Genomic DNA, 21,777 nt, shown 5'->3' on the forward strand with positions numbered 1-21,777 from the left:
TGATTAGATAAATTCATGAGTATTACTTCAATTCTCGTGATTTAATTTATTTTTATATGCGTGATTTATAAATTTTGGTATGCGTGAAACATTTTTTATAATTTTTTTATCGATAAAAAATTCTAAATACAGTTTTTAAACTCGGATATAAATATTTTTTATCCGTGAGTAAAAAAAGTTTATCGTTTATATAAGTTTTGTTTTATAACTTTAGTATGTATTTATATTTACTCGAACTAGTTAAACTAATAAATTTTTTTTTATTATTTGTTGTTTAATTTATGTCTCAATAAATTTCAGAAATTTATGAAATTCTTAAAACTTAACCTGTACTACTATTAAAAAACTTGTTCGTTAACAAGTAAAAAGTACAGCTGAATATTAATTTTGTAAACTTATCATTTCAGTTAATCGGGTTTCATATATTCGAGTTTTTTAATACGGTAGATCTTTTGTTTTAATATAATTTTTATATTGTTAGATTAGACGAAGAGCTTTTTTCTCAATTAATAAATTTCTACTTAGTGAACAAAATAAATAGCTTTCAGTAACTAAAAAACTATTATAACTTATAATATAGTTATAAGCTTGAATTTTTGAATATGCAACACCTCAGTTTTTTTGTTAAATTGTTCATGCATGAGTAGGTTTAAAATTATCATTTTAGATGAGCAACATTGTTATGTGCAGTTTACAATTTTATTTACTTGAAAAGATTAAATATTATGACTACCGAAACCTGGTAGTATTGTAAAATTTTAAAAATGAAGTTTACATTCCAGTAAGTTAAGTAATATATTTTAGTTGAAAAAGATAAATATTAAAAAAACTTTTTTATAAAATTTTTTCATGTAAAAATATTTCAAATTTAAAAGAGTTATTCCTTATGCTCTTACTAGTGATAACATTTTTACTTCAATATAAAAAACCTGTTTTAAAATAACAAAGGAATTATAAAACTTTAATGATCTAAAAAAACACTTTAATTAGAACTAAATAAAACATAAAAATAGTATATAAAAACGAAAGTAAAAACATTATAAAAACTAGTAAAATTTTGGTTGTCGACGAATTGTAAAAATGTAAAATTATAGTTACTTTATAAATTTGGTAGCATATAATTAATATATGGTTAAATTACAAAACATAAATAAACTTTTATCATTAGAGGCAGTTCGTAAACTACTATAACAGCTTTATTTTCTTACTTTAATACTTGAAATACATCTAATTAATAAAAAGGAATCATAACTGAAGTTTTCTTAAGCTCCACAATAAATATTTCATATATTCAGTTTTCTAACTTTTAAATCTAACGTTTACTACAATAAATTTAATTTTTTGTTTCAACATTTATAATAAAAAATTCGATAAAATAGAAAAGTTTACTATTTTGCAATATATTTAATTGCATGATTATTAAAACTCTATTAGAAATATTAATGAAATTTCTCTGTAAATTAAACAGTTATTTTCAACAAAGCAAAAACACCGACTTTCAAACTTAAAATTACAGTGATGATTTAAAAAACTCAATAAAAATATTTAAGTGGATTGGAAAAAATGTTACTTAAAAAACAATTTAATGTAAGTAAACTTGTTTTAATTTATTAATAAAAAAATCACTTGTAATAATACATTTCACTTAAATTCACTTGTTTAAAGTTAGAATACAACAACTTGTACTTAACAAATTATTCTTGAACCACTACAAATCTGATTGTTGATAAATTATTCACTTAATTACTATGATATGGGATCAAACATTCAACACAGTATTGGCAAAACATATTTCTTTAAAAATATTTAAGAATAAAAACTTTAAAAAATGTATCAAAATATATTGCAAATAAATAATCTCTTACTCCATACTTTTATTTAGAAGTTACTTATTATTCGTTCGTTTTTATTCTCTTTTATAGTGTTTGTAACTCGTTTCAAGCTTATTTCCAACCAAATTTAAACCATACATTCTTTTTCTAAGCTTGTTAGGTGATTAATTAAAATGATTATTATTTTTTCTATTTTTAATTATATTTAATAGTGATTTAAATGTGACATTTAGACTAACAATAATTAGACAATTTTAAGTCTTTATTTTACACAGTGTTTCATGCAAACGCAATGATCATGATTAAAAAAAAAGTCTATAAAGTAAGGCAGACAAAGCCATATATACTACTATTAACAGCTAGTAATTAGATTTAATTATATTCTAATTAAAAATGATTAACTTAAATGAGTTTGTTAAATTACTCAAAAATTCCAAAATGCTTAATGGCATGAAAGATCTTAGTTTCGTCGGTTCTCTCAGATTTTTGTTTCTGAACATATGCATAAGCTCATTAAGTCTTACTTTAAAGTTTCTTGCGGTGGATCCAATATAATGATGTGCTTTGTTATTATATGTGTCCGTAGCTTTGTATGTTACAATTCTACAAAGGCATTTGCCTTCCACTGGGCATGAGGTTCTAGTTCTGTAATTGCAATTTGTTTCATTTTTCTCCTGGGTTTTACTTTTCTCTGTGCTTTTAAGATTTGATTTGCTAACTTCGGATTCTAGTTGTACATACATGAGTAACTTATTTTGATCGTGTTCTGTTTAGAATTATAATGAGAGGTCCCTTTTAAGGGGAGTTTTTTTCTATTAACTTTAATTACTCTTATCCTAATTAAGTTTTTAATGTTGAGCTGAATGGGGGGTTGTAGTATAATACTTGCTATTTTTTTTTACTGACCATGTCATCTTCTTAGTTTGAGTAATCTTAAACTTTATTAAAGCCACTGCCTTTGAACGCTTTCTCTCACGGTTCCTTGAGTTCTAACTTTTGTGTTCTACTTATATATATAACTTTTATCTAACGTACATTATTACTTGAATGATAGCTCTTTAATAATTGTTTATTTACCCATTAGGCATTTTGGAATTTTTGATTAATTAATCAATTTAATTTAATCAGTTTTAATTAGAATATAGTAGTGCTGATTTTTAGCTGCTAATAGTAGTATATATCACTTTGTCTGTCTTACTTTATGGTGATTTTATAAATCGTAATCATTGCGTTTGCATGAAACACTGTTTACAATAAAAACCCTCTATTTGAACATGTCTAATTAATGTTTATTAGCTTTTTTTCAGTTGAACTCTTTTTTGTGGAATTATAACTCACCATAAAATTAAGACATTTAGACTAACAAATTCAAAACCTAGTTTTGCTTAGTTTTAATTAAGAGTAACCCTTATACAGCAAAATAATTAGTAGATTTTTTTGTTTTACCGGAAATTAAGTTGAATTATAGTTAAAATAATTGTAATTTGTTTGTTTTAAAGTATAAAGAACGTAAAAGGCAGAAATAATTCTACATCTGTTGAAATTAGCAATTAAGCTAATAAAATACATATTTCATAAAGCAAAAGAAAATAGCAAAACATAATTATACTATTTTCAAAGTACAAAACAAGTAAAATGATAACAAGAAATATTTTTTGCGTTGTTTATGAATTGAAAAAAAAACTTGGTTTAAATAACTTAAATGAAATACTTAGTTATATTTAATTGTTTAAAAGTTTAGATAAACGAACATGTAACGATTAAATTCTGATTGTTTAAATAAATACTTACAGCTTTAACTGTACTTAAAAGATGATATTCCACTATTTGAAATACCACTATTTGATAACAAATTGTAACAGAACAATAAAAACTACTATTGACTTATATAATTTTACAACATTTTACTTCTTTAAAAAGTTTGTTAGTATGGTCTATAAGAATTTAAATTAAAAATTTATAAAAAAAAGAACAAACTTTTATTTTGTTTAAAAAGTATCCAGCTACAATTACTTTATCGTTATTAAGAATTAAAAAATTTTAAAAGCTGCGTTAAAATTAAGTTAAATGGAAATTATGAAAACTAGCAACACAAGATATAGTTTCTAAACATTTAAGTTATATATTTATAAATTACTGGTTAAATTAAAACACAACTGAAGTCGAACTAATTTTAAACAAGTTAATGATATTGTTTAGCAATAAAATAAGTGGTCTCTTTTAACTATCATTACTGTAACTTTGATAATGAATACTTCTCAGCATTTAGAAAGTAAAAAGCATATATTTGTGATTTTTTTGGAAAAAATTTATGTTCAATTCAGCACCGAATAACCATAAGAAAGTTTATGTAGATTAAATATCTTTCAAGTGTGATGTTTGTGATAAAAGTTTTAAATGGAAGAGCAATTTGACCAAACATCAATTAACTCATTCTGGATTGAAGATTTATCAGTGTGATGTATGTAAAAGATGTTTCTCATTTAGAGGTAATTTAAAACAGCATGCAGTAGTTCATACTGACAATAAACCATTTAAATGTGAACAGTGTGATAAACGTTTTAATCGTGAAACCAACTTAAAAAGACACCTGTTGATACATAATGGTAAAAAAGATTTTCAATGTAAAGTTTGTCAGAAGAAGTTTACTCAAAATAGTAATTTAAAACAACACATGTCGATTCATACTAAAGAAAAGCCCCATGAATGTGAAGTTTGCAATAAGAAGTTTTCAAAGAAATCAAGTTTAAACACTCACATCAGAATTCATACCGGAGATAGACCATTTGGTTGTGATGTTTGTGGAAGAAGATTTAGAACAAGTTCAAATAGAAATACACACTTGCGTATTCATTAAAAAGCGTAAAATGTAAAATGAATTTGTCCTACAATGTTTTCTTTAAGTTGACTTTACTTTATATGTTTAAGTTTTATATACTAGGTTGAAATAAGAAAATACAGTTTTGAATTGAAAAAATACATATAAACTACGTTACAGCCTTTGATTACCAATGTGTTAATCTAATATTAAATACTGATACCGAACAGTTTTATAAATTTGAAATATATCCGATTTAGAAAGTTGTTGCTTGTTAAATAGTTAATAAAGATAACTTTTAAATTTGTTTTTTTCTTTGTATAAGTTATATTACTAAAAACTATTATTTTTATTTATTTATTGAGACATTACTTATAGTTATTTTAAAATTTTCAAATAATAAAAACTATTTGTAATATTTAAATTGATTAATTAAGTTTTGTTATTAGCCTTATCTTATAAAATTTTTAATTAATACTTTAATTTAAATCAGTTTTCACTTAAGTAGTCTGTGCTCGAATAAATCAAAATAAAACATATACTGATAAAATGATGAATATAAAGTTTGGTGATTGAATTTGATGAAAATAATCTATTGTAATGGGAGCAGAAATCTATTTCCGGTTAAAAGTTTTAGGGTTAAAAATAATATGAATCATGTTGCATTTTAAAATAAAAAAGTTTATAGTAATTTTAGATATCTTTCATAAAAGATCTTAGATATAAAAGATGAGAACAAGATTTCAACTAGATCACTTCATATTAAAGATAAGTTTTTCAAAAAAATAAAGAAAATAGTTTTTAAAATACTTTTAAAAATAATAAATGCAAAAAAGTAAACTACTAAGTATAACTAAATTAAATAAAACTGTTTTTTTACGATAATAATTGTTTTTTTTTTACAAACTTGTTGATTGAGTAGGTTTTGAATGTGGGCTGATTTTGATTCGGGTAGATTTTGTCCGGGTAGATTTTGAAAGCGGGTGTATTTTGACTTAGGTGGATTAAAACGCGGGTGGATTTTGATAGTATACCGAACTTACATAGATAGCATATAAATTCATATTTGAATTAAACTTAGTTGAGATTTTTATTTTTCTTTACAGATACAAAAAAAATATGTAAGAGTTGTGAATACAGGGGTTTTCTTAACTAAATAATTATGTTTTTGTATATATCTAAATCAAAAAATGAACTTCCGCGTAACATCACGCTTTTATATATCTATAGCTGTAATCTTTTAGTTTTTTAAGTCTGTAATAAATTATTAAAAACAAAGTAAACAAAATATAAATTTGCATTTAATTAAAATGTTAGGTTTAATATCCTTTATTTTTTTTATGTATAACTTCATTAAATTATAAATTTTTTAATCTATTAAACTGTCTTAGTAAAACCTCAGTTTTAAAACAAAAACAATTTTTTTATACATATTTCAGCTAAAATCTGCTATATAAAAGGTCATACTTTAGTGGAAAGAAATAGTTTATAATATGTTCTTTGAAAAGTTTGAATAAAAAATATTTCTTCTATCGTATATTTTTCAAAAACTAAACTTGTATTCAATACACACACATATTTTTAACAAGTCGGTTTTTTTGTTTAGATATTTACTACTTAAACAAGTTTTTATTTTAATTGCCTGGTACTGAAGTTTAGTTTTATACAACAGTTTTTTGGTATGCAGTAATTTTTAACTCTTTTAGGTGAACAATCTAGTTTATTTGTATTTAAATTATACTTGATAGAATACAATAAATAAACTATTACAACAATATAATTTTCAACATTAAATAAAATATGTTCCAAAGTGATTTAAACATTAATAACTTATAAAAATGGTACAAATCCCTTATAAACACAACAAAAAAAAATCATTTCTAAAAACTAAACAATGCTTTTGTTACAATCCACTAAGGAAAAAAAAAAGAAAACAATAAAACACATGGTAACGCTTTTTTATTTTATAATTTTTAAACCTTTAACTAACTAAAACTCTTGTATTATTTAACTATATTATTTTATATTTTCTCTGCGGTTAGCTAGAACAAGCGAACTACAATTTTAAGATTTGTATTTATGTTTTACAATGATAGTTTCAACAGTTCAGAAACAATTTGCAGTTTCAAATAAACTTAGTAGTGAATTATATTGTGCAGTGAGTTACAATTGTGTTGAATGTTTTATAGTTGATTGAAAGTACGTTTCTATTGCACATTTGAAAAAATAATTTAAATAATCGTTTTATTAGATTGTATCTTTTGTTAGTGTTGTAGTTACAATTAATGTAATACTACTTTGGTATTAAGGCCAAGTAGAGCTACATAAAAGTTTTTATATTCAGCTTGGCAAAATTTACTAGCTCCTTATATTTTTATTTAACTTTACTATTTTTAATTGCTTAAATTAAAAATATTAGAACATTTTACAAATGACTTAATTTAAATTATAAACTTAAACAAACTTGTATAGATTAAACAAACTAACTTTACTGATATTTTAATTTTGTAATTAGGTATGAGTTTAGATATAAATGCTTGAATTCTTAAGATAAGTACTAACACTAATTATGAATTATTAACATAAAGTATTAAGACTAAGTTATAAAAGCTACATAAAATGAATGTACTTCAACTCAATTATTTTTTTAAAATATATTTAAAATGCTTAAACATAAGTAAGCTTTTTAATTGTTTATTAATAAATTTATTTTAAGATTTTTGAACAAACTGAAACTATTTTTGCCCGTTCTAGTTATATTCTTACTTTTAGCCCGTATACAAAAGATGATTAAAGTTTTAAATCAATAAAAAATAAACGTCTAATGTATTTTGTAGTAAGTAAAATAAAGGTAACCTTTATAACTAAGCATACATAGGAAAAAAATTAAAGTTTTAAATGATTTTTTTTCTCTTATATAAATAAATGCCTATAACAATTGTTTAAATTAAAGTTCTAACTAAGACAGTATTTTAAATTAATAAGCTTTTAAAGTTTAACATAAAACTAAAAAAGGTTATTTTGAACTTTATCTAAACATATGATAAGAAAGTATTTATTATGTTAGTAATAAACTTAATGTTTATTTTTTATCAAGTTTTTAATTTATAAAGGATGAATACTGATCAAACTATCTCAGTAAGTGTAAACGATCGAATCCGGCAAGTGATCTTTGGTGAAAAGCCATACAGATGTGATGTTTGTAACATGAGTTTTGCAAGAAAAAGTAATTTGACACAACATAAGCTAACTCATTCTGGTTCAAACACTTATCAATGTGTTGTTTGCTAGAAGATAAGATTTAAACCGCCATGCAGCAGTTCACACTGATGATAAACCTTTTAAGTGTAAACAGTGTGATAAAAGTTTTAATCAAAAATCTAATTTGACAAGGCACATGTTAATACACAGTGGTGTAAAAGATTTTTAGTGTGAAGTTTGTGAGAAGAAGTTTGCTAGCAAATACATCTTGAAACAACATATGCTGACTCACACTAAAGAAATGCCTTATGAATGTTAAGTTTGCAAGAAGTTTTCATAGAAATCTCATCTAATCACTCATGCTAGAATTCACACTGAAGATAGATTGCTTGGAAGCAATTTTTGTTATAAAAGATTTCAGGTATATCAAATAGGAACAAACACTTGAAAACTTACCACAAAAAATCTAATTGTTGAAACTGGATATTTTTTAAACAGTTATAAATATTAAAACATTTTATGTTTTTTAATTTTGTAAAAATTAGTAAAATTTGACTTATAATTTAATTTATTTTCTAATTTCACTATAAGACTTTTTCTTTTTTAGATTAAAATCGGACTTAAATTCTAAAATGAATTTAGTTTATAAAAAAAACGTTAGATATTGTAATTTTAATTGTGTTACACAGTGACTATTTATTGCTCTAGACTTCAAAAGAATATATATATATAAGTAGTTGAGTAACTAAAAGTTATAGTTCACTCCAAAATATATCCCATTTCTTCTATTAAAAAATTTTCGTCCTATTTTATCTTTATTAGTTCTTAGCGAAATGTTTAAAGTTTTTTGTTTTCGCTACTAATATCTATAAGAAAATATTTTAAAACTACAAAATTTTGTATACATAAAAACTACATTATGACATTAAAAATAAAAGGACTAAAAAATCAATTTTTACTAGATTTTTGATAGTAAATTTTTAGTGCAACTATTTATATAATACTACAACTTTGTATAAACAAATAAGTTTTAAATGCATTTTTGAAAACTTAAATAACTAAAATTTATATTTTTTTTTGTGAAAGAAAATTTATAAAAATAATTTAAACAGTTTTTAAAATTAATTAGGTTTTTTGCATATTTTAGGATAAGATAAATTATAACAAAGAAGATATTTATACACTTTAATTTGTTTAGTTAAACTTATATTCATTTTAATTAATCCTTTTGGTTTATAGGTATTGATGAATACATTATAAAATTTATAGTGTTGAAAATTTACTATATTTATAGTTTTTTTATAAACTTAATAAAATAAATAAATATGTTGTCAAAACAAAGAACTATTTATTTAGTATTATGACACTTGTTTAAATTATAGAATAAATAAAACAAACAAAATGACATTTACGTACAAAACAGTTTAAAGTTTAGTAGTTAAAACTGCAAGCTTATTTTAATTGAGTGTATATACGCCAACAATTAACACTCCTTTGTTAAAACCTAATGAACGCATGATACTTGAATGTAGTTTTTGTAATGTTTTTGATAAATTTATATGTAAAAGCAAAGTAAACTTTATACACAATAAAATTTTGATACTTTCTTAATTAACATTCCATTGGTCAAAGCATGTAAAGTGCATGGTATAAGTGCGTGAGAAGAAACTTATAATTATGAAGATGTATTCAAGTATAATACTTTGTACATAAAAGTTTTATTTTTAGTTTTATGGTCGTTGAAATTATTTAGTTTATGTTTTTATTAAAATTTTAGCATATTTCATTTACAAGCTATCTTCTCATATTTTTACAATGCATGAAACAATTACTTTTGAAAAAAAATTTGAAGGTATTTTATACAAAATAAAATTTTAGAACACGTTAGTTAAATATCTGCATAAAAACCTTATAAATTCGTAAATCCCTGAATGAAAACCAGTAGTTGAAAAAGAAAGTTTGAATTATTTATTGTTTTTTCAAATCACAAAATTTATACTAACATTTATTGATTTAACTACAAGTAAACTTCTAAAAACTTTTTATAACATTTTATACACAAAACTTTTCGTATAAAACGTAGACAAACTTAAAAACATAATTTTTCACAGATTTTAAAACTGTAAACTACACTATAAATATTGAACTTATCAACATTATAGTTTTTGTTAAGATGAAATTTTTGTTTAACTTAAAAGTTTTAAATCTTAATTTTTTTTCGAAAGAACCTACATAATAAATTATTTTTTATTGTTTTTTAGAATTCAGCAATTCATTACTTTATTTGCTAATTAATTTAATGTAAAAAGTTAATTCAAATTCTAGGTAAAATACTAAACTACCAAAAAGTCTGTATAGAGATAGACTGTAAAAAGAGTTCAGAAGGAGTTACTTTACATGGTAAATTTTTTTCAATCTCTTACACATATATAATACATGATAAAAACATACATTTGTTGTAGCTTGAATATTACGCAGGCCTGTTACTTGAAATATATAACTATTAATTTTAATAGTGAAAATAATAAGTTTATAGTAAATAAAACTCTAAGAATATCTTTTAAAAAACATTAAAAAAAAGCTTCCTAGTTCATATGTAAACTATTACTTACTGAAATCTGTAATTGTCTATTTTATAATTTTAAAATTATATAGACCATAGCTTTGGAATGAATAATTTTTTTTTGAAAATTTAAAGTCTTTTAAGGGTCTAATTACAAGGAACTATAACTATTTTAAAGAAACTATCAATAAGCTATGTATACATAAATTTTGAAGTTATACAATTATTTAAGAGAGGTAGTAATTTATTTTTATAGTTCTATTAATTCATATTCTGTTAATTAAATCGTATGATACTTTCAAAACGCCTGAACGAATTCTTTATCAAACTCATTTAAAATATATTTTTGTTTAAAGTATTACTTACAGCTGCAAGATAAAAAAGTAAATAGCTTTTGTTTTAGATTAATAAAATGTTTAATTTTACTGTGTAAATTTTCAAATAAAAACATAAAGAAAACTTATGATCAATTAGCAAGTCGTAAGCCATTCACATGTAATTTTGATCATTGAATTTATTTAGGGTCATTGAATTTATAAATTTAAATGTATTTTAAAATTAGTTTATAGTTACTTCAAACATACTTGTTTTTTTTACTCTATTGAAACGCGTAGCTTACTTTAACTGAATATTAAAGATCAAAACAAAGCCGTGAATAAAACTAAAAATTTAAAATTCTAAACCGAAATCATAAAATATTAAATTAAATTTTTTTTAAATCGATATCTATATTAACTGTACTAAAAACTTATAAAAATGTTTTTCAATAACTAAACTACGTTTTATAACACATAAAACTTTTGGCTAACATAACTTCTAACTTTTACACAATACTCACATTCATAAAAAAGTTTTGATTAAATTTAACATTCCAATGCTTAAAGCGTGATGTCTGCTTAGAAGGATTTTAAAATACACCACTATTACTTCAAGTTTTCAATAAAAAGTTTCTAATAATACTTTACTTTATTAGTTTACAAACAACCATTTAAAATACTTGCAAGAAAATATTACTCATAAGTTTTAAAGATATAGTATGTTGTTAAAATGTTTTCTAAATAAAAATTAATGTTTCCAAATTTTTATTTCTAACATATTGTTAAATAAAACATCTTATTTAATATAAGAGTATTTTTTTTTATTCAAAAACTTTAAATATGAAAGGTGTTTATTAAACAATGAATTTAAGTTACTATTTACAAAATAAAATCATTTTATGTTATTGTTGTGGGTTGTTTGTGTTTTTATTTTAATGATTTTCAGAAATTAGCATAAAAAGTAAAAATTATCTAAAACTTAAAGAAATATACTTTTTTAAATTCTTTTTTTTTAAACTCAACAAAATGTTTTTTTTTTTAATTTAATTTTTTTAATTTCAATTCTATTGTTTTTAAGACTTTAGAAATTATATTTTATTAATGTTCAATAATAATGCTTTTCATAATTAACCAATGATTTTTTTCTAATTATTTAGTTAGTCTCTGGAAATACTATACATTCGTAAAGTTTAAAAGTTCTTAATTTTCTAGTTATTGTTTTTTATTGTTATTTTATCTACAGATTACTTAATCAACGACGCTACATTCCTTCAAAATTTAAAATGCGTTTTTTACTGTATGTTTTATTACCGTTTTTGTTTTCATATTTTTTTTGAAAAATATTAATATATTGGCAACCGAAAGTTTACTAAATATGTAAAAATTTAAAAACCAGAACTGGTTTTGAAAAGAATAAAACCGATGACTCTAAGAAGTTGGATCGTACAAAAACTTATTCGATACAAAATAAAGTACTTATTAGTTGAAGTTAGTTGTTGTGCTACTTAAAGTAATACGTAAAATAGATCACTGATATTAAAAAATGTAGTGATGGTTCAATAAAAATAAAAAACAAAGTGATTTATTTAATTTAATAATTGCTCATCCTTTTAAATCATATTTTTAATTTAGTCTTTTTTACTTATAGTTATATATTATCTTACTATTACAGATAAAAATAAACAAATTAATAATAATAGATAAAAAACTTAATAAACTAGATTTGTCTTAAAATCTACAAATATTTTTTTTGTTTTCCATCTTAAAAAGATGACTATTCTAAGGGTCCTTTTTTGGGAACGGGTCAAAATTGCACGAGGGCACAAAATTGCACGAAGAAACAAAGTTGACGATGAAAATTTTGCACCAAGGGTCAATTTATCATTAAAGAAAAAAACAAATAAAAAAAAACAGTAAGCAAATTAAAAAATTAATTAATTTTAAAAAATGGGAAAAGAATTACTGACTAAAGGTAAGAGATAACAGTGATAGTAAAAAAGAATAATAATAGAAAACTAAATTAAAGATAACAACTTAAATCAAAAGCTATGTTGGCATTTTATTTTCACATTTTACATAACGTAAGTACTGAACTTTACACACAAAAACGTTAATGTGCAATAGATCCGTTTCACCTTTTTAGTCAAGTTTAGCGCGTGGTTTTATTGATATATTTCTAAATTAGATTTATACCACATCTATAGGTTACAGCAGTAATTATTATAATTTAACTTAAGTTAAAGTAACATTTTATCTTCATATTTTACTTAAGGTACGTACAGAACTTCATACAGATAAAAAATTTCGTATCCTTTGAACAAAAGCTCATTTACTTAATTATCTATTTTTAATATTTCAATTTTCTAATCATGTTTCACGCATGATAATATCAAAAATTTATAAATAATTACTTATCACATATGTGGAGTACAGCCGTATAAATTTAATCAATGTAATTATATATTATTAATATTTTTATTGCAATATCTATTTTTTTAGTTATATGTTTACATATTTAGAAAAAAAAATTCATGAAGATAAAGCACATAAAAATATCCATAAATATTTCTTTTTATTCTTTACTTAGTTACAATCTTCTTTATGAACTAGATTTAAGTCTTAATACTTATAATTATAGAACTTTTAGTTTTCCGAATTGTTTTTATTTCACAAGTTATATAGTTATTCGTCTTAACTCAAAAAGATTGCTCAATTTACTGAAATGAAAAGAGCCTATTTAAATATATTTCTTTCACATGTAAATAAAAGTAGTTTTAAACTTAAAAAAATTTAAAGTTCTCTTCCGGACAGCAAAATTAAAATTGCTGATTTTAAAATCTATTATAAAGCAGTGTAATTTTAAATACTTTAAAGTATGTTTTTAAATCTTTTAAATAAAAACCATTTCTGGTTTCAAAAATGAGAGACAGATATTTTCCAATTGTCTTTATATTTAAAAACTACTTTGTGATATTAATATTAAACAATTCAATGTTTGCGGTAATAAATAAATTATGTAAGCATTAAATTTTAAATTATTTTTCTCAAAGTAGTAAATTTTTTTTTGAAATTGACTGGATATTTTGCAAACTTCATTCTTGTATGGAAATGATAAAATAGTATTATTAACTAAAACTGCTGAAAAGGTCTTAATAAATAAAATTTTGATAGGATGAGTAATTTATTTTAAACTTTTTTTAGTTTATGGTTTTAAAAATTATAAAAATTGTAATTTTTTTCTAGTTTAAGGGATCTCTTTTTAATTTAATTTACAATAGGCTCTTAACCAGTTTTATAAAATAACTGTCAAGTTAAACTTAAAAATCTTAATCTTTTTTAAATTCTTAACAATACCTATATAATACTCTTACATTCCTGTATTAAAGTACGACAATCGCTTTATATTTCTTGTGGTTAAAATTTATATTTACCTAAACTTTAAAATTTCAAAACATCGTGTAAGTACAAATAAGTTAACTTCATACAGAAAATATTTTTGCTCTTAAGTTCCATTGTATAAAGTATGTAAAGATACAACATTTCGTTTTTATTACTTCTGATAGAAAAATTAAATTATAAAAAAAAATTTTAAATCTATTTTTCACTTGTAAACTTTAATCAGAAAACATAAAATTAATTTCTTGTTAACAATTTTTTTGAAGACATAAAAACTACATAATGACATAAATAAATCTAGGAGATAAAGAAAAACAAATAGCTTTTTGCAATAAAACCAACAATTTTAGCTAGTTACGAGGCAAAGATGGAAATTAAATTAAATAAAGTTTGCAATAATATTTACTAAATTAATAAATATGCTTAAAGAATGACCGTATAGAGTAAAAAAAAACAAGTTAAATTGAACTTTGTGCATAAAAAACGGTTTAAAGTTTAGTAATTAAAACCGCAAGCCTACTTTTACTGAACGTATATACGCCCACAATTAACACTCCTTCTTTAAACCTTATGAACGCGTGGTATTTTTATGTGGTTTTTGAAATAGAGAGACAGATATTTTCCAATTGTCCTTAACATATGTAAAGTACTTTGTCATATTATTTTTAAACGAATAAATGTTTACGGTAATAAATAAATTATGTAAGCATTAAGTTTTAAATTATTTTTCTCAAAGTAGTAATTATTTTTTGAAATTGACTGGATATTTTGCAAACTTCATTCTTGTATGGAAATGATAAAATAGTGTTATTAACTAAAACTGCTGAAAAGGTCTTAATAAATAAAATCTTGATAGGATGAGTAATTTATATTAAACTTTATTTAGTTTATGGTTTTAAAAATTATAAAAATCGTAATTGTTTTCTAGTTTAAGGGGTCTCTTTTTAATTTAATTTACAATAGGCTCTTAACCAGTTTTAAAAAATAACTGTCAATTTAAACTTAAAAAAACTTAATCTTTTTTGACTTATTAACAATACCTATATAATACTCTTACATTCCTGTAATAAAGTACGACAATCGCTTTATATTTCTTGTTTATATTTATTCAAATTTTAAAATTTCAAAACGTCGTGTAATTACAAATAAGTTAACTTCATACAGATAACAGTTTTGCTATTAAATTCCATTTATTAAAGTATGTAAAGATACGACATATCATTTTTAATACTTCTGAAAGAAAAATTAAATTATGAAATAGTATTTTAAGTTTCTTTTTCACTTGTAAGCTTCTATCAGAAAACATGCAATTAAAAGAAATGTATTTGTAAACATAAAAACTACAAAATGACATAAATACATCTAGGAGATAAAGAAAAACAAACAGCTTTTTGCAATAAAACCAACATTTTTAGCTAGTTAAGAGGAAAAAATGTAAATTAAATTAAATAAAGTTTGCAATATATTTATTAAATTAACAAATATACTTAAGGACGAATCGTATAGAGTAAATAAAACAAGTTAAATTGAACTCTATACATATAAAACGGTTTAAAGCTTAATATTTAAAACCGCAAGCTTATTTTAACTGAACGTATATACGCCACAATTAACATTCCTTCGTTAAACCTGATGAACGCGTTGTATTTTAATGTGGTTTTTGAAATATCTATGATTAATCTAAATATCAAAGCAAACATGCAGTAAACATTATATAGATCAAAATTCTTTTATCGAACGCATGCAAAGCGCATGGTGTAAGTTCGAGAGAAAAAACTTTAAATTTAAAATAGACTCAGGTAGATTACTTTGTACATAAAAGTTTTAATTTAAACTTTATGGTCGTTGAAATTATTTAGTTTATGTTTTTTTATAGCAATCCTAGCATATTTATTTACCAAACTAAATTATCATATTTTTACTATGATTGAAACAATTACTTTTGATGAAAAATTTGAATGTATGTTTCACAACATAAAATTTTAGAATACATTAGTTAAATATCTGCATAAATACCACATAACTTCAAAAATCGACAAAACAAAAATCAGTTGTTTAAAATGAAAGTTTGAAATTTATAGTGTTTATTAAAATCAGAAAACTTATACTTACATTGATTGATTAAACTAACAAGTAAACTTATAAAAACCTTATATAATATCTGATACACAAAACTTTTTTTACGTACTTAGACAAATCATAAATAAACTATAAATATGAAATTTCTCTACATTTGAGTTTTTTTTAAGATAAAAAAAATTGTTTAACTTAAAAGTTATAAATCTTAAAAAGTTTTTTTCAATAGAACTTACATAATAAATTTAATTGTAATGTAATTAGAGAATTCAACAATTCATTACATTATTTGCTAATTAGTTAAAAGTAAAAATTTTAACTCAAAATCCAATAAAAATATCAAACTACAAAAAAGTCTGTATAGACTGTAAAAAAAGTTCCAAACAGTTATTACATACGATGAATTAGAAATAAATCCCTTACACTTAAATATAACATGATACAAACATACATTTGTTGTAGCTTGAGTATTAGGCAAATCTGTTTCTTTAAAAATTTAAGTTTTAACTTTAATGGTAAAATATAATATACTTTTACCGAATAATACTTTAAAGATATCTTAAGAAAAAACTTTAAAAATTAGATATCAAATTTGATATATAAATTATTACTTACTAAAATTTGTAGTTGTTTCTTTTAAAAATCTAAATAGTATAGACAAAAACTTTGTAATGTGTAGTTTTTTTAAACTTTTAAGTCTTTTAAAGGTCTAGCTACAAGGAACTCTAAATATTTTAATAAAACTATTAATAACTATACAAACATAAATTGCAAAGTTATATAAATTTTTAAGAAAGGTACTTATTTGTTTTTACTATCCTGTTAATTTACATTCTGTTTTTTTAATCGTATGATACTTTAAAAATTCATAAGACAAATTATTTATACAATGCATTAATTTTTTATGTAAAAAGTACCTTAATAAATAAAAAAATAAAGTAAATTACTACTAATCTAGATAAATTTTTTAACTTTACAGTTTAAATAATAAGTTCTTACTTAAAAGATTTAATTTTTCTCTATTATAAAAATATTTTGAAATACTTATCATCAATTTGCTAGTAGTCAGGTAATAAACAAGTATTGTTTTATGTATAATTAATAACGTGTTATAATTCAATTTATAGTAACCTTAAATACAGTTGTGTTAATTTACTCTATGGAAACGCCGTAGTTTATTTTAGCTTAGTTTATAAAATTAAACCATAACTGTGCAAACAACAAATAATTTAAAACCTTAATTAATAAAAATGAAAGTACACTTTTTTTAAACTGATTTCTTTATTAACAGTACTAAAAAGGTATTATAAAATTTTTATATCACTATACTAAAATTTATGCACATAAAAACTTTGACTTACATAACTTATAGATTTTAACTGATTACTGACATTAATAAAAAGCGTCTCATTGAAATTAACTAATTAATAGGGATAATTTGTGAGTATCAGTTAGATACAACTAAAACAAACCAAGTTGTTAGTTTTCTAACAAAAATCAACTTTAACATATTGAAAAAAGTATTATACTTCTTAAATAAAGGATCATTATATTTTTGTCCGTTTAGTTATTGTGATTAAACATACTATAAACTGCTATAACATTACATACTTTTGCTTTAAAATAGTAACAAAGTTTACAAAAAAAGTAATTTTAAAGCAAAACTTGTACTTAGTTAATTTGCTGTGATTAAAGTACATAAAAGAATTATAATTTATTAAAGTTTGTTTTAAGTTGTTAAAAATCATGTTTGCGTCGTAGATATGAACTTAAAAGGAAAAAATAATAAATTTTAAAACTTAAAATTAACAAAACTGAAAAAAAAAACTATTTGGTTATAAAATCACACTTAAGTTTATGGTCTATAATAAATAAATAACTTTTCAATTTTTAACTGTACATTATAGAGATAGTGAAACAATTAATAAAATATTTTTACTAATAAATAACAGACAACTTCATAATTTAGAATTTTAAAGGTTTCTTTGAAATGATTACTAAGTTATCTGTTTAAGAATATTACTGAAATATGCTTTATCATTATTTGTTATTTTTTCATTAAATATAAAAAACAAAATTTAATGTTTTTTCTTTAAATAAAATTCTGATATTATATGTTTTAAAACAATAAAATTTACACAAGAGTGTTTTTGTAGTTTTTATTTCTAAACCCTTGTATCTTTTACAAGTTTCTAATATGGTTACTATAAAAAACAAAGTGCATAGAAAAATGATAAAACAAGTTTGTAAAACAGCTTACGTATTATAACTTTAAAGGTTAACAATTAACGTATCATAATAAATTAACTTATTAAAAAATAAACTGCTCTCTATAATATTTTTACATCAAACTTAACGTTTATTCTTTAATTAAAAAAAAATGAATCATAAAGATAAAGAAAAAGTTAGGTGTGGGAAAAAAAATTATTTTATTGCATCATTAACTGCTTAATTACTGTGAAATATGTTGTTCTGTTAAATAAAAGCAATTTGTTTTATGATTGTGCTTTACCATTAACTTTACTATTGAGAATAAATGAATACATTCTGTAAAAGATTGCGAGATAGGTTTTTATGTGAAACTCAACTGTTTTTTTAAACTACTTAAAATTTAAATAAATCTTTTTAATTATGAATTTAAAAACATTTTGTTTAAATTTTAAAGACTTTCGTTCTTAAAAAACAACTTTTAAGCATTTTATTGATTGATTTTTTTAAGTTATTTACCTAATTCCAAAATTGAGCTGTGCTTCTATATTAATGTAAATTTGTTATGCCTAGTTTTGAAAAACCCGTTTTTTTAAACCAAATTTCTTTTTAAAGTAGATATATAACTTTTTATTTTTTTAAACACTTGTAAAACTTGTTTCTTTTTCAAACTTAATTTTACTGATTACTTTTTGAAAACACTTTTACTTTTGTGGACAAAAAAATAATTTGTAAAATTTTAGATTTAATTGAAAAACTGAGCGTTTTATTTGTTCTTGTTTTATAAGTTGAATGGAAAAGTTTGGATGAAAAAACAAAAAAAAAAAGAGTTGATTGATATTAAAATTTGATAATTGCTATTTTTTTATTACTTTTATATATTTATCAACTCCTTTTTTTTATCTCACAACTTTTTTACTAATAATAACATTTTATAGTTATTACTTTTTAACGTAGTTAAGATTTTATTGTTGTATATTTAAATTTTGTAGTTTAGAGACAAAAATATTTAGATTATTTGCTTTCGTCTTATACTATTAAACTTTTCTAAAAAGAAAAGCCTAACCATTATGGCTGCCTTAGCAATAGTTAGTAAAATCAAAACAAAATTGTAAATGAAAAAGTTTTTGGTTACTTACGTTATTAAAGTACCTCTAGTGCTAAGTAATTGTCTAGTTTGTATAAATCACGGAAGATCAAAAAATATTTATTTAATGACATTATTATACTTCCTCCGTTCGTGACTACATAACATATTGGATTTTGAAGTTGTATTTTGCAACTGAAACTAAATATAATAAGAATTTAATTGGTTAAAATTGTTAGAACAAGTTGGAATTATTAAATAAAATTTTTTATCGGCTTTGTGCTTCTAGTAAGAATTATGAGTTATTAAACATTGAGTTTTTATGCAAATTAAAAAAAAAAACTAATATTCTTATAAAAACAATGAGAATTCAAATTCTATATATTATCTAAATTTAAATACGTTGTCATGTTATTTATAAGGTTTTTAGATTTTTAACTTTTATTTTTTTAACAGAAAAAATTTAAATAACTAAAATATAAGCATTAACAAAATTCTTTAAAACTTTAAATTCAGTAATAATTATTTTAATATTTAAATACACAGGTATTATATTATAAGTTTTTTCAATAATAACATTTAGTGAACTTTAGCAAAATTTTGTGTTTTATATAATTGGGCTGTTTTTTCTGAAAATTATTGTTTTTACACATCTTTAAAATATAAATTCGATTGCATACAAACAAAAGTTACTTTTAATTTTATTTACAAACATCAAAAGATATTTAAAACTGAAAAAAAAAAAATTCTTTTAAGTGTATTATTTTCAAGCAGTCTAAACAGTTATAAAAATAATAAAACAGCATCAAATGAAAACTGCAGATATAATAAAAAGTTAACAAAAATATATATTACAGTCAATAAAAGTGTTATAGAATAAATAGTAATAAATTGTGTAAACATTGACCTATGTATAAAAAGCAATTGAGAGAACAAAAACAATATTTACATTGTTTGTAGAAAAACAGTTGTTTTAGTTGCAGTATAACTAACTATAACGGTTTAAACTAATTTGTTATTCATACATAGTCAACAGTTATGGTTTTTGTTTGTAGAAACCTTACTCAAACGCAGCTACTTAGTCATTACATGCATCATTAGTTACATAATGACTTGTTGAAAATTCCATCAGTTACTAAAGTTTTGTGCGATTTAAGCTCTTGTAACAACTAGATTTTTAAACTATTAAATTACCGTACAGACTGTTTTGATAACTCACATATGTAGTAGCGAGTTGCACAAATAATTTATTATATTTATTACTTACCTAAAATTTTCAATCTAAGTTAACTGCTTTTTTATTAACTTGGTAAATTTTGTATTTTATTTTAAATAAATTAAAAAAATAATGACCGGATTATATTTTAGTTGCATCAGTTTTTTAAAAGCATTTGTAAAACATTTTTTTTGACTTTTTAATTTAATCATTAGAAAATTGTAATTTTTTTTTATCCAATTTTATATAAGTATGAACGATTATGATTTTTGTATTTTAAATTTTTAACTATTTTTAAATACTTTTTTATAACTTGTTACAAGTTCTCAATTTAACTATTATTTTTAAAACTTAAATTTAAATTAAAACTATAAAAGAAATTTTTAAATCAAAAGTATTTGCTTTTGCTGTTTATTTCTTCTGTTTTTTGCTTAAAAAAAATAAAACTAATCAATAGTCATAAAAAATTAATATTCTTCTCTTTAACTTTTTTTTCATATAGTTTCATTTTAATACATTTTATGACAAACTTTTTAGCTATAAGTAGAAAAATTCATTCAATTAAAGTTTACTAATTTTTTTAAGCCCATGTTTTATTGTTTTTACGATTAAAATATTTTTGAAAATCTTTTAAAAATTACTTTACCGTAATTTATCCAAAAAAAGTTTTAAAATAGTTTTGTAGTTTAGTTTTTGAATCATTTAATTTTTTTTTTTTGTATTTTTATTATGTGGTTTAGTTTTATTTGTTATTTGCTGGTAAAATCTAATTACTAAAATAATATATTTGTTTAAGAGCTTTTTTAACCACAGATCATTAACTTTGAGTTTTATTTGGTCAACCAAATTGAACCGTTCTCTTTTGTTGTTAACTATAACAAAATCGTGCTAAAAAATGTAGTATAATTATATATATATATATATATATATGTATATATGTATATTTATTTTAAGTAAAATTTGAATAAATTAAACATAACTTTTAAAACACTCAAATAACGATTGATATAAGCTAAGTTTATAATATCGAAAAAAAAAAAATAATGATCAAGTTATACTTAAC

General features: G+C 21.7%; 1 protein-coding gene across 1 annotated transcript; it reads left to right on the forward strand.

Moving 5' to 3' along the window:
• Window positions 1-1,748: 1,748 nt before the first annotated feature.
• LOC145831687 (uncharacterized) lies at window positions 1,749-8,170 on the forward strand. The gene is made up of 3 exons (XM_082939000.1): window positions 1,749-1,775; window positions 4,204-4,629; window positions 8,081-8,170. The coding sequence occupies exons 1-3, from the start codon at window positions 1,749-1,751 to the stop codon at window positions 8,168-8,170; spliced, it is 543 nt and encodes a 180-aa protein (XP_082795126.1).
• Window positions 8,171-21,777: the final 13,607 nt, after the last annotated feature.

Source organism: Thalia democratica, chromosome 3 (genome assembly GCF_965202585.1).
Source record: "Thalia democratica chromosome 3, ktThaDemo2.hap1.1, whole genome shotgun sequence".
Classification (NCBI taxonomy): Eukaryota; Metazoa; Chordata; class Thaliacea; order Salpida; family Salpidae; genus Thalia; species Thalia democratica.